General features: G+C 33.6%; 2 protein-coding genes across 2 annotated transcripts; one reads left to right on the plus strand and one right to left on the minus strand.

Annotated features, from left to right (window-relative positions):
- Positions 1 to 1,657: 1,657 nt before the first annotated feature.
- LOC149236427 (polygalacturonase-like) lies at positions 1,658 to 4,005 on the minus strand. Its single transcript, XM_089368905.1, has 5 exons — positions 3,905 to 4,005; positions 2,690 to 2,798; positions 2,410 to 2,526; positions 2,201 to 2,274; positions 1,658 to 1,799 (listed from the first exon to the last, which is right to left on the minus strand). The coding sequence occupies exons 1-5, from the start codon at positions 4,003 to 4,005 to the stop codon at positions 1,658 to 1,660; spliced, it is 543 nt and encodes a 180-aa protein (XP_089225031.1).
- Positions 4,006 to 12,323: 8,318 nt separating this feature from the next.
- On the plus strand, positions 12,324 to 15,499 carry LOC149236428 (putative polygalacturonase At1g80170). Its single transcript, XM_089368906.1, has 11 exons — positions 12,324 to 12,341; positions 12,430 to 12,591; positions 12,971 to 13,102; positions 13,192 to 13,347; positions 13,454 to 13,552; positions 13,754 to 13,777; positions 13,938 to 14,145; positions 14,329 to 14,410; positions 14,495 to 14,603; positions 14,735 to 14,851; positions 15,272 to 15,499. Exons 1-11 carry the CDS (start codon positions 12,324 to 12,326, stop codon positions 15,497 to 15,499), a joined length of 1,335 nt encoding a protein of 444 aa, XP_089225032.1.
- Positions 15,500 to 15,743: the final 244 nt, after the last annotated feature.

Here is a 15,743-nt window from a genome sequence, read left to right on the forward strand (position 1 = left end):
TGAATGTTAAATTGAATGGCAAGTCATGTTTGTGGGACACAAGGTAATTAAAGAGTCAAACCTAGAACCAACAACAACAAGAACCTCGTGTCTAGGTCTACACCACTTGGGCTAACTCTTGAGAATAAACCAATTTTTTATTTATTTATTATAATCATTTTAAAACCTGAAGTACACCTTTTATAAAAAAAATAAAGTTATTATCATTAAATTCTTATTCATCTTTATAATTATCTTTTATAATAATTTTTTATTGATTATAATTTTGGGTTTGATATTTGTCCTTTTATTTATTAAAGTGACTATAATTGAGTTTGATATTTGTTCATTTATTTATTAAAATATTCATAAATATTAAATAAATAAAAAAAATTAAATCAATTTTATGATGTAAGTTGTTACAATTTATTTTTTTGTCATAACAAAATTATAGAATATATATTTTTAATATAATCCACTTCGTTTTTCCCCAAATTCTCAATAATAATGATGATTATACAATTAAACAATTATATTCATCGAGTTATTATTTTTTAAAATTATATATTTAATTTTACTAAATACATTATATATATTTTAATGGTTTTATCATTATAATAAGTATATGACTATGAAATGCATTTTACCTGAAACCACTATTTGAATGCTTTGTCATTTTTTTTCTCTCCATTTATGATTTAATATTATTTTAACAATTTTTCTTATAATATTTAACATAAAATAATGAATTTCCAAAATATATATTTGAATTATATATCATTTAATTCAAAATTATTATTATTCATTTTAAACATGTATGAATCTAAATGTATTTTAATGTTCAATCTATTATATATTGAGGAGGAGTGAACCCTAAGTACAAGTAGTAATTTTGAATACAAAGTATTGTAAAAGATTAGTATAAGATGTAAACTAATTGTAAATTTGACATTCATATATACAATTCTTAATTTGGAGTATAAAAACATTTAATATTGAAGTAAGAGGCATACAATTTATCGAACTAACTGGTTGTATTAGCAATGGATAAAGAAAAATAAATATAACTAACATAGCCACTTACTCTACACCAATAAGGATTCAATTTATGCTTAAGTGTTTTCATACAAGATAAACACTAAGAATAGTTTCAAATATGAATATACATAAGATTTTATCCAAGACAAACGAATTATTTGAAATTGAGGAAAATATTGTTTTTGGGTCAAAATTACACACTTTATTTCTAATTATAAATCTTTTAAATTATTGTATTTTTAAATATGAGTTTTTTTTAGGAAGTTCACTTAGCAAGTTTGTGAAAATGTAAAGTAAATGTTAATAGAAGATTCCATATCCAAATATTTGGGATATGAAGTCATGGAATTGTACGAGTTAAGATGACAAAGAACCACCTGGAGGTTGTAGTGGTAGCAAGATGAATCAACCATCAAAGTATATATAAGCATATAATACAATATCTTAGTCTAATATAATAGAAAGTAAGTAGACCCAAAGAACCAAATTGAACTCACATTATTCAAGAAAACAATATAAATGAATCTTCTTAATTTTAGCAATAATAATATAAATAAATCTTGTTAACTTTGGCCATAACAATATAAATGAATTTGGCCATGTTTTATTGTGAAGCTTTTGAACAAATAGAAGGACTGCACTAGTCTTTAAGGCAGTTGGGTGGCGAAGTAGTCCCAAAAGCCACTCCCAATGCATTGGTACATATTGAATTTGCTGTGTTTGCAGCCATTGAACTTATGTGAGCATTTTCCAAAGTAATTCCTGTGCACGGAACTATTTCGCTGCACGAAAAATTCACAACCGCATTCATCAATGATGTTCCGTGGATGTGTTTAAAGTGACATCCTTTATTTGTACTGCAAATGACTGCATGCAACATCATCACAAACATTATTGCTGATTTCAAACTTCAAAACCAATATGTCCAAAAGATATTGTGATAACCGATGTGTATGAAAATTATTGTGTTATATACTATTTGTCATTTCTATGCATTTAACATGGCGAAAAATTATATCAGAGACATGATTACTTATTCCAAACTTCAAAACCAATATCCAAAATTCGTTTATAATTGGAGTAGTTGTAACTAATGATGCTAAAAATAATTAATTACCTATTTCGAGCGAATAGATACTAAAGGGAAAGAAATTGTACTTTTGTGCTTATTATATGCACATACACCAGTATTTCAGAATTGACGACATATATGGGAACTATATACCCACAGACTTCAAACTGATATTTCAAGAACAGCTGGAACAAAACACAATCTTAAAAGAGACAAAAGTACTATGATGCCCAATTAATTAAGATGTGTGTTGTATATGTTTGTCCCTCGGGTATGTTATGAAAACAACATGGAATTGTGCACAAAAGTTAGCTGATCACTTGAATTTTGCATGGTGAAGACGAATCACAATAACACTGATCAATGATAATCGGATTCTTGACATTATCAACAACTATGTTCTCAAATGTGATATTCCGTGCATAGCCAGAAGCACCCTGTATATTTAGAAAAATCATGAATTATGTTATAATCATGGTAGATAATGAATATTAACATCAATTACAAATTGTAATGGATTGTTGTTGCATAGTGAAAATTTCAAGAGAATTTTAAAATCAATAGAAATAGTTAAAAGAGTCATACACATGCTAAACCAACCTGCCAAGTCTTGATTCTAGCTCCGTTGGATGTTCCACTAAAAGTGATGTTTTGGACAAGAATGTCATCAATTTTGGTTGCTTCTCCATTTTCTCCCAGGCTTCCAATACTGCAGAAAATAAGAATTACAATTAAAATTGCATTCTTAATGTCTCATCTGACTGTATTGTATTTTCTGCATGATAAGAGCAAAAATACATATCTCACCTGATGCCATGGCCTGGGCCACAATTTATATTTTTGACATTAATTGTAGATGAGCCCGACGAAATGGAAATGCAATCATCCCCTGGTATACAATATTTACAATCATAATTAGCATGTTTGTCAATTTGAAGTTTAGATAGGTAAAATTAAGGTTTGCAGTTATAGCAACGTTAAGATAGGTCTAAGCTAGACGGAAATATACTAAATTATTATTAAGCTATTGGATCTATGATAAATGGGTTTATGTGAATGAACAAATTAACGCAAAGCAGTGAAATTAATAGTTTCCAATCTGTCTCGATGACACAGTTGTCGATTTGGGCATTCTGAACTCTTTGTATATGGATACCATCAGTGTTCATTTTTAACATGGGTATTCATTTTTAACATCACTTGGTATTCATTATCTTTTAATAAATGCTTCTTCCTTTCCACGAAATTTTACATGAACTTAAGTCAAAATTTAAAAAACATGCCTAAAATACCAAAAGGCTCCATTTTATGTGCGACGTTTTCGCAATCAGGAAATCAGTCTAGTCGTCTCAGTGTGTCGCTGTCCGTCTTCTTCTGCGTACTTAACAATAACAACAGTTGTTGTCAACGAACTGCTCGTACTTATCCATTTTGTGGTCAATACGAGCGCCAAGTATTTTCTTTCTGTTTGTTTGTAGAGAAAAGTTGAGAGAGAGAATGTGGGTGCATTTACCATAAATCGCAGGTGTGGCGGAAATATAAGTTTTTCTTCATCCACGTAGAGCTGCAGGACGACCCAGAGATAATAAAACTGCCGACTCTAATTACAAACGTCCCATTTTCTTCATTGCTACAACCGACTACGCCCCAAATCCTCCTGTTGTTGCGCTATAAACGTGTCAAACCTGATCTACTCTGAAATGAATGCTCAAACCGAGCGCTCAATTCCGCAGTCGACCCGCGCTATAAACGTGTAAAGCCTAAATCAACTAGTCTGAATGAATGCAATTTTTGTGTTTTACAACTCTTCCTAACCGAGCGCTCAATTTCGCAGGGGACCATATAGAATCTAACCTCCTGTTAAACCCATCTTCTAAAATTCCTCCATCCACGCATGCCTGCGTCAACTCATACATTTTTCTACACAAACTTTTCTTTTACAAATCTAGAAATTTCTCCGGTGGAAAAAAGTATTAAAAAAAATTAGTGTTTGGAAAATATAATTAGGTGGGTAGATCTGTTTAATTAGGTGGGCATAGATAGTTAGGTTGACCTATATTAGAAAAAAAAATTCCTTCTAAATAATTATTACGCCCATGATAACTATTTCACGCATTCCACTAAATTCCTCCATCCACGCATTCCACTATTTCGATGCCTGCGTCAACTCATACATTTTTCTACACAATTTGCATTTCAAACTTTTCTTTTCCTTTCAAGTTGGTACAAATGTAGGGGCTTTTTCAAGTTTGTCGAAATTTCTCCGGTGGAAAAAAATATTAAAAAAATTATTTTTTTGAAAATATAATTAGGTGGGTAGACCTGTTTAATTAGGTGGACATACCGTTAGGTTCACCGATGCGCTTATATAGAAATAAAATTTGCTGGTCAATTAACCGGATGATAACTATTTAATTATCAGGCAACATTTTAGACTTTTTTTAATACTACTTATAAAATAATTAATATTAGTTATAAAATAAAAGGTTGAGATTAGTCTAAAATGTTATTGTTTCTTTTTTCCCCAATCATGTATTATGTAAACATGAGTTATGTTTTCTTGAACATGTGAATTCTAGATTATTATTTCCATCAACTTATTTTTGTGTAAGCTCTTTAACTTCCTTTTGTACATTGTAATATATTTGTTAATTCAAAGTTAATATAATTGCAATGAATATTAAGGTCACTGATAATGTTTACAAACTCATTCAATAACTTATTGTACAAACATTTAGAGACATTGTTTGGTTTTAAAGTATACAAAAGTGAATTTTGTTTTCATTTTAATTTCAACCAGAAGAACTTACACTTTCAATTAATAAACTTCATTGGTTTTTTTATTTCTCTTTATTTCAACTAAGCTAGCCTCAACAACATTAGATGGAAGAACAATCACCAATGGAATGCTATAGCAAGATTGACTTGTATTCCTTTATATATTTTTAATATTTTCATAATAAGCCCCCTCCCTATCCATTCACGTTTTCTACCCTGAGATAAGATAATATTGCAGCACTTGTGTTTATACCATTATATATGGTGTAGCTGGAAATATAGTTTGAATATTCGGTACATTTTTTCATGCACAAATTATTTGGTAAGTTATTAATATTTCCAATTTGATATTACGATACTTCAGTTTGTATCATTATATATGGTTTATTTTATAATTAATTTTATTAATGTGCAGATTTTTTATGCATAAATGTTTTAGCTAGTTATTAATATTTTTCTATTTTTCTCTTTCCATTTACTTTATCCAAAAAAATAAAGACACATTCAATGTACATGGAAACCCACATTGAGCCCTCACCAAAGAACTAATTTTAAACTGAGATTTTAAGAATGGTTAAAACAAAACGGATATGCTCAAATTATTCTTGGAAGGGACCATACTATTGTGATTGCCGTTTAACTAATTAAGATGTCTACTATATATGTATTTCATTCAACCACACTGAAAAATACGGAAATGCCTACTTGTAAAACAAAATTGTCTGCTTTTTCAATGACCATCTTTGTACGAGCCTTTCACAAGTGGGTATGATCACAAAATGCATGAGATATTCTGCACTTCATAGATTAACATGACTAAAATTATTTTTCCTCCCTCACTTTCAGGGACGGAATTTGATAGGAATTTTTCCAGTATCTGCGGTTTAGAATTTTTTAATGGCTGTCTTTCTTGATGTATTTCAAACTATGTAAAATGTATTTTTGACGATATAGCTTTCTGTAGAAAACATCATTAATACCCTATTAAGGAAATCCAAGGAATTTTAAACATGTATAGCTGCAGAGAAACTAGGGCGTGTTACTAGCATTAGCAAAGGGAGTAGACATGTCATAGTCCTCACCCATCTCGTGAGTCACAAGGATTTTTTCAAAGATTTTCCTTGCCTCAAATCATAAGTTGATTCACATTAGAAATACTTCGAATTCGGATCCATTCAACGAGGATGATCATTAAAAACTATAACTATTATCGATTAGGGTCATGTAGGCTAATCCATATTTTTTAATCATCTCCATTAATTTCACTAAACACAACACAACTATAAATGGTTGGTGATGTAAAGAATATGACATCGAATTTGCATTTTTCAATTGCTAACCGTGCTCAGAACAAAGTTTCGAAACCAACAAAGCTAGAAATGAACCAAATTGTTCCAAATAAAAAATGGAGAGCAAAGGCGTCAAAGCCACACTGACTGTTCTTTTAAATTAAATCATTTAATCATTAAAATAAATAGAAAAGATTTTGCATCTCAAAGACCAAATTTCATTTTAAATATCAAATATTTTAAGATAGGAAATGTGACTGCACTGATATATATATATATATGTATATATAAATATATAAATATAAAACAGAAACATATACTATGATTTTTTCATATTATTGAATTTATTTATACATTAAGAATCACATTTTAAACCATCAAAAATTAAAATCTCATTCAAAATGTAATTTCTATCTTAAAAGGCCAAAGATATCAAATTGGACAACCCGTTATGTTCCATCTTCTCACTCCAATTTCACAGTCATTATTTTTCAAACTAATTGATGTGTACTCTATTATAGTTATAATATTTTCATGGAATTGATGCTGGGATAGAGTTCCTATTCACAACATGGTCTCCTCAAAATAAACTAAACATCCTAAAATTGTTTAGTTAAATATTTTTTTTCTTCCTCGAAAGAAAATATATTATCAAATATGCGAAGATGCTCTTCTATTCAATTAATAAAATGGTATTCGAAGAAAATAACTACATGTGAATCAAACTACAGATGGGTCACCACATACTTGTAGACTGTTGTGAATTAATGAAATTAGGTGATTCAATGAATATTGACATAAATTAGAGTGGATTATGGCTGAGGATTTAAAGGAAATGCTTGACATAGAACAAAAATTTGGTTCAACCAACATAAAAGAAGCATTAATTTTCATAGGAAATCAATCTCTTGATGTTTACAATAATAAATTCCAATAACTAGATGAACTCCCGAGACTTAAACCCACAAGTGAATCCTTAGTTCTGTAAATTACGTCGCAAATCCATGCAATTTTACTTCTCTCAAAACACTTATTGAACTCTTGTTTCTATAGTTTGTAATATAGAATTGAAAATATATAAGATACAACACCACTACATTAGCATCGAATTAGAAGGTCGTCACAGATGAAATCAAACTGAAAGGTTGTAGTGAATTGAAGTAACAATTTCTTCTGTGCTTTAGAAAACTTCACTTTGCTAAATTTGGTGTATTGTTGCATACAAAACCCTTTCTAGGTACCTATAAGCTCTCTACAAAATTTTTTATCATATTACACATGTTGCATTCATACAAAACAAACTAGATACACTCTGAGCCACCACATTTGAACTAGTGAAGGAAATTTTAGTTAAGAATTAATGAAAACATAGTTACAGGTTTTAATAGTCCATTCAAATTAGTACATAGAACATTAGAGTAATGTCAGTGGCCTGAGAGACAAGAAAAAATGTTGCCTTTACATTAATAAGAGCAGGGATAACATGAACAAGATATGTATGCCACTAAATGAATGTCAGTGTAGTCACACTTCCTATCTTAAAATAATTTGATCTTTGAAATGAAAATACTTTTATTTAGTTTAATGATTAAATGATTTCTTTTAAAAACATTTAGAGTGTGGCTTTCTTTCCTTTTCCCTTTCTTTGGTATTTAGAATGGTTTGGTTCATTTTTTAGCCCTTTTTCCATCAGCTAGAAAGGCAGTTCCCTCCTTGTTTCCTTTTTTCTTTGCACTCTATTATGATAGGTACATTTTGCATGCCTTTCTCACCCTTCCCAATAGAGATCTTATTCTTTCATCCTCTAGTAGGGTCCATAATTACTGTTCATAATTATTGTAACTAGGCTCCTATGAAATCCCTTATATTTTAACAATGCTTAGTTCTGTGTCTTTAGCCCTCTAGGTTCTATATTTAGATGTTAAGTCATGGTTGTTTGTTTCCATGAAACCTATTCATAATTGTTGTTCCTAGGCTCCTGCAAATTCCCTTATATTTTAACAATGCTTGGTTATGTATCTTTAGCCCTCTAGTATCTATATTTAGATCTTAAGTCATGCTTGTTTCTTTCTATGAAACCTCTTCCCACAACGTTCCTAGGCCTCTCTTTGTAGGTTATAGGTTGACATTAGGTAGGTTTAAGATAGGTCTGGTTCACTTCAAAGTTTCATAGCCCCCTCCAAGGCAAACAAATAAGTAAGAGAGAGATATTTAATTCTATATATGTATATGTATATGTATATGTATATGTATATGTATATATATATGTATATGTATATGTATATGTGTATATATATATATATATATATACATATATATATATATACATATATATATATATATATATATATATATATATATATATACATACATATATATATATATATATATATATATATAGTGAATGTGCACGCCTATATGATGGATTTTGAATCTTTCTAATTCCAGGGGTTCGACTGCTAGGGTTTTGAACAAGGACAGACAGGAGTGGGCTAGTACCAATGGAGGGGCTCGAAGGGGGGAGATCCACTCCCTCCTACAGTAACATGGTATCAAACAGAAGTAAGGAGGCAAGTCTGAACAAATTCTAGAAACCAACGGAGGCAGATACAAAGAAGACAAGCACTCAAAACCTAGAAAGCAACAAATCCCTTGAATAGGATGGGATCCACGAGGAAGTCAGGAGAGTAATGAAATCACGAGACAACAGCTAGAGAACTGAGAACATATCTACGATGGGACCCTATAAGCCCAAGACAAACATAAAACCCTGGGTTGTCTTAAATGATCCTGCACTACAGGTGCACAGAGGTCACATGGCGACCTACGCGGTCATATGTAAGTTTATGGGTATATGGCCCACAGAGAAGGCTATGTACACTTGTATAAGAAACAACTGGAATCCAATGGGAGAAATAAATCTACATCTTGGGTCCAAGGGTTTTTTCATAGTGGTATTCACTAACCTAGACGGCAAAGACAGAGTATTTGAAGGAGGAACCTACTTCTATGGTGTCGTAGGCCTTTACATGCGACCTTGGGTGATGAACTTTGACCTAGAGCGAGAAATGTTCACATCGGTCCCGATATGGATTAGACTATACTCTTTACCTTTAGATTGTTCGCTACCTTAATCCTTAAAAGTTATATGAAATAAATTAGGGCATTTTATAAAGATATTAGAGGTGACTCTGCAGGGTGAATATACCGCCTTCGCCCGCATATGTGTAGAAATGAACTTATAGGGAACACTCCCGAATGAAGTCATCTTAGAAGTATATGATGAGGAATGGGTACAGGCGGTTGAATATGAACATATCCCATTCAGATGTCGTAGATGCCATGAACATGGGCACCTCTTCAGAGATTGCCCACTCAACAAAAGGGAGGACAATCTGTAAACCAACACATGAAAAGACCTTGAAGGTTTCACCAAAGTAGGAGGCAGAAAGAAAGGAGGGGAGAAAGAACCAAAAGAAACCTAGCAAGAAAAATCTACCGAGTCATAACAATTTCGAGATTTTAGACGAAGAAGGGGGGGGGGAATGGAATGGACAAGGAACCAGAGGACAATCATGCAGAGAAGGGAAAAGAGGATAGCATGGAAATCATACATGAAAACAATGAACAAAAGGAGGACCTACCAAGCACTATGGAACTTGGAAGGGACCATGAGATGACCCCAAGTGAAGGTGGTATGGAGGACCACGACCTACAGGAGATTCTCGAGAGGGAGAATCTTGATCTAGAAAAGTTTCTAGAGAAGGGAACCAACAAAGGGATTGACTCTCTACCACAAGAGGAGTTTGATAGAGTACAACAACTATTTCTCCGAAGGTCTCGAACAAAGGTTGTAGGAGTCAAAAGGAACCACGATAGCTAGGAGAATAGAGGGGTTAAATCAATGGAGGTAACATTAGGACACTCCACCAAAAACGCAGGCAAGAAAAGAGGGAGGAAGAGATAGAATGAACTGCTGACAGAGTGTGGGAAGCTCATGATTAATTCAGGCAAGATGAAAGATCCTACCAGTTGCTCTTTTACAAACCCATCATTATGAAGCTAACAAACTAGAACATTAGGGGCCTAGGGAGTAAAAGGAAACAAAGAAATCTCAGTAACAGAATAAAAGAAGAAAAGCTAGATATGGTGTTTATACAGGAAAGAAAATGCTCAATAGAAAAAATTAGAGACATACATAGCAAATGGCTAATCAAATATGAGTAACTAGAAGTCAAAGAAAATAATACAGTGGGAGGAATTCTCACTCTTTGGAATCCTCAGAAATTTGGAATCTTAGATATTGAGGCATCCAGTAACCACCTTTCAATGGTTATTCAACCTTCGGGGGATAAAGAATGTTACATGATCACAAATGTCTATGGTCCTCAACAACTTGAAGACAAACTCAGGCTCCTGACCTCACTAGAGGAGTTGAGAGAGAGACACCCAATAATGCCCTAGATTCTGGGAGGGGACTTCAACATGATCAGATCTCTCACAGAGAAAAAAGGAGGGACTAGAACATTTGGAAGAGACTCAATTGCCTTCCAGAACTTCCTAAACAACATGAGACTGGTGGACATGGAAACAATAAATGGTATCTTCACATGGAACAATAATAGAGGAGTAGATTTTCAAGTTGCTTTGAAACTAGATAGATTCATAATCTCAGAGGAACTCCTTCTCATTGGCCATAACTTGACCGCTTTTATCCTCCCTTTCGGAGGCTCAGACCACCGGCCTATTCAGCTAGAGGCTTCGTTTATTGGCACTCCAAGGAAGATACCTTTCAGGTTTGAAAATGTCTGGCTCACTCACCCTAACTTCATCACTAATATTGGAAAATGGTGGGTGGAAGACATAGCCACTCAAGGCACAAAAATGTTCCTCCTGCAACAAAGACTCAAACACATCAAGCTAAGGCTTAAAGAATGGAACAAAAATGAGCTTGGCAATATTTTTAAAGCCAAAAGAGAAGTGGAAAAAAAATTACAGGAAACTAAACAAATTCTCATCACAGAAGGCTTCACAAAGGAAAGGAAAATGCAAGCTGACTCTCTTCAACAAGAATGGGACAACAGATGCCAGCAGGAGGAAATCTTATGCAGACAGAAATCAAATGTGCAATGGATTAAAGAAGGGGAAATAAAATCAAATGTGCAATGGATTAAAGAAGGGGAAATAAAAACCAGGTTCTTTCACAAGTCTACCATGGAAAATAAACATTATTACACAATTTTTTGAGGAGCACTTTCTATTAAAAAATGTAATAATACAAATATAAAGACATCGTAAGATACACAGATTATCTTAAAAACAAAATCACTCATTTGAAAAAGAAAATATCTTACTAGAGAGTAATAATTCGTCAAGGAAAAATCATTCACATTTAACTGGGTTTAAACAACCTTCTACAAACTAATTGTATCTAATAATAACCGATAACCCTAACAATAAAATATATAATAATAACCAACAAACCTAACAATAAAATATATAATTACACTTCAAATATAATACCATCTATAATATAACGAGGGAGAAGAAAATTACACCGAATGGCAAAAAAAATGCAAGAACACCACCCAGGGAAAAAAATCCATTTTACTACAATACAACCAAGCATCCAAACACCAAGATCACATCTAGGTACACCGTTGTAGAAAGAATTCGAAAGAAGTAACGCATCACAGATATAGACATGCAGATAACAACTAGGCACCCTTCCATGAAGACTTCTGAAGAAGAAACAGAATCTACGGCTCATCACCGTATCAGGTCAAAGAGAGTGACTCATTTCAGTCTCTCCGTAACAATCGAAAACGGATAAAATCAGTTGGCGTGAAATCTTGATAAAATCAAGTATGGAGGCTCCGAAAAATGAATAACCATCAAACTATTCCTTGTCCTCTGGTATTTGAATATGTTACAGCAACATGAGATTCCTCAATGCCCAGTGATAGTTGGTCAATTTTTATGGCCACAGTGCGTTTTGAAAAAATAAAATGGACCAACCCGAGTCGATCAAGGTTTAGGTAGAAAGAAGAAAAAGCAAACCAAAAACAAGTTTCTGGCACTATAAAATCACCGCTCTTCTACCTTCCATGAAACAAGTTTCGAGCACCTATCGGCTACAACGAGGGTTCGACCTCCGAACTATCGCGATGGATTTCAAATTGGTGGTAATTCCTTGCAAACAATGTTTGTGATTTCTAATTTTCTGTGCGTGAAAAATTTACGAGTCGTTTTGAACAAATAAATTATGTGCAGACTACATTCGCTTCAGTTGTTGCTATTATGGCGCTGTTAATGGTGGATTCAAGCTGGGCTACTCATAGAAAGGTGCTAAGCAAAAGTGATTCCAGCGCTTCACCGATATTCAATGTCATGGACTACGGTGCACATGCCGGCGGTTTAAAAGATGATCGGACGGTGAATATTTTTTAATCAATCATATAGATTCAATATTCATTTTATATTTTCGTTGTAAAGTTTGATGCACTTCGCATATATTCATCGTTAATCCTGGGAGCCAGTGGGCGCGCACCTTTTTAAATTAATACCGTCCCTTTGACAGAACTCTTAGATTTTAGGAAAATTCCCTCCCACGGTGTTTTAATTTCACGCTTAAAATCTCTTTAGTATTCATGCACTAGGAATAAATATTTTTTTGATCTCTGGTAACTGCCAAAGATATGTGCCTATTCCTTTCAGAAAACTAGTTAAATCTGCTTTCGCAAACAAGAAAATTTGATTAGATTATTATCGTTGTTATAATACCTACGTATTGTTTCTCATTTGTGATTTATAGGCATTCATAGAAGCATGGGAAGCAGCATGCATGGCATCTTCCAACGCAGTGTTGCAAGTACCATTGGGGAAGACATTTCTAATTAAGCCAGTGACGTTTCTTGGCCCTTGCAAGTCTCATATTTCAGTAGAGGTGAGCAAGTTGAATATTGGATTGTATGCTTTTTAAGATGATCATGAAAATTCCATGTTAAATTATTTGCTAAAATCATAAATTTGCAGATTACTGGAACAATAGTTGCACCCAATAAACCATCCGCATGGAATAGCAGTGAACTTAATCTTTGGATTCGATTTTATGGTATATCTGGGTTGACCATAGAAGGTGGCGGTGTCATTGATGGTGAAGGTCAAGATTGGTGGGCTAAATCCTGCAAGGTTAACCAACAAGAAGTAAGGGTTCCCTTTAACTGTTCTGTTTCACCTCACCATTGTGTACATGTGGCCACTAAAAATTGGGTGCTCCGGTTAAACCACACAAAAGGTTTCAGATATTTGCCCAATACACGCCAGTCATTTGCCCAATAAACGATGCGCAAATGGCACTGACAATCTACTTCCATACGCCGCTCTTATCCTCCAGGTCAGCCGCCATTGAAAATCCTGTCGTAATCCTCCCTAATATTCCATATCTTCCGCGTTCGACTCCGCCGACTCCACCTCTAGCCTTTTCACAAGCATCATCCAAAATCTTTCCCTGCCCAACACTTACCATTAAACAACAAATTAGAGATAAAATGGCTCCTTCAATTTATATTAATCACGTCAAATTTCTTGTGTGCAGGGTTGCTTGGATGCGGCTCCACCGGTTTGTTTCCAGCCGGCAATCTTATGTTGATTACCTTGTTTATTTGCTTGAAAAAAGACGCAATGATCACCTTGTTATAAACGGTTTTTTTAATCTTTCTGTAAATTTTAATTCAAGGCTGTGCTCATCCGGTTGTTTGGATTTTGGGTTGGTTTTACAGGCAATGATTATTAGTGGATGTTCAAATGTTTTGATAAAAAATGTGCAATTTGTCAATAGCCAACGAATGCATCTCGTAGTGGTCGACTCTTCTGATATCCAATTAAGCGGGCTTCAGATACAAGCTCCTGAACAAAGCCCAAACACTGATGGTATTCATTTACAAAGAGTTAAGAATGCCCAAATAAACAACTGTGTCATCCAGACAGGTTAGAAGTTAGTGATTTCACTGGTTTGCGTTAATTTGTTTATTCACATATTACCATATAGCGTAGATCCATTTTCTTAATAATAAATCAGTCAATATCCATCTAGCTTATATCTATCTCATAATAAACGCATAATAAACAGAAAAGGTTCTGCTAACTATGATTATAAGTACTCTATATCAGGGGATGATTGCATTTCCATTTCGTCGGGCTCATCTACTATTAATATCAAAAACATAAAGTGTGGACCAGGCCATGGCATCAGGTGAGATAAGTATTTTGGATCTTATCCTGCAAAAAATGCAATCAGTAAAGATGAAATCTGAATTGTAGTACTTCTCTTGTGCAGCATTGGAAGTCTGGGAAAGAATGGAGAAGAAGCCCAAATTGATGACATTCTAGTCCAAAACATCACTTTTGTCAAAACATCCAACGGAGCCAGAATCAAGACTTGGCAGGTTGGTTTAACAGGTGTATGGCTTCTTTAATTATTTCTATTCACACGACAATGAACTGCAGTTCGTAATTGATATTAATCTGAATTATCTATGATGGCTATAACAGAATTCATGCTTTTGTAAATATACAGGGCGGTTCTGGCTATGCACGAAATATCATATTTGAAGACATAGTTGTTCATAATGTTAAGAATCCGATTATCATTGATCAGTACTATTGCGATTCCGCTTCACCTTGTAAAATTCAGGTGATCAACTCGCCATTCTGGCCATTTCCATATTTTCCCAACATTCCCCACTAAAATATATAGACTGAATACGTCTTAATATGACTTTAGTTCCCGCCGTTGTTGAAATATCATTTTGAAGTCCGTGGATGTGTGCTTGCGATCGATGTTGCCATCAACATTAATTCCAAAATAATTGTTTAAGCCCACATAATATAGGATAAATTTTCCAGTTATTTTATCTTCTAAATACTATCAATCGGGTTAGTAATGGGTAACTACATAGAATTTCATCTTTAGGTAAAGAATCCGTAATCACGGAATTTGGTAATTCCAGAAATCTCAGAATTTGGTTTTGAAGTTTGGTATTATTGTTTGGTTTTGAAGTTTGGTATTATTGTTTGGTATGGATAATACTGTGCGTCATGTTGTTGTGTGCAGCCATCCGCAGTGCAAATACAAGATGTCACGTATAGAAACATACAGGGAACGTCATCGACCGATGTGGCTGTGAACTTTTCGTGCAGCAAGACAGTTGCTTGCACAGGAATTACTTTGACAAATGTTGAGATAACTTCAACGACTGCAAATAAAGTAAAGTCTGTGTGTGTCAATGCTCTGGGAATGGCTCTGGGGACTATTTTGCCGCCCAGCTGTCTGAAAAACTAGTGCGGTACCTTGGACTCCTTCAAAAGCATCACTATAAATCATAGCAAAACTTAACAAGATTCATAATACTGTGAAATTTGGTCTTTTGTCAACTTACTTTGTACCCACGAGATACTTCAAAAGCATGGCAATAAATCTTATTTTAAGATAACAAGATTTAGTGATACTCATAATTACAACTTACATATTTAAATGTTAATTTCACATAAGTGATTATAATATTTATTAAAAATATTAGTTGTCA

The sequence above is a fragment of the Pinus tabuliformis genome, chromosome 8 (genome assembly GCF_031772625.1).
Source record: "Pinus tabuliformis cultivar Carrire ecotype Pingquan chromosome 8, CPIR1, whole genome shotgun sequence".
NCBI lineage: Eukaryota > Viridiplantae > Streptophyta > Pinopsida > Pinales > Pinaceae > Pinus > Pinus tabuliformis.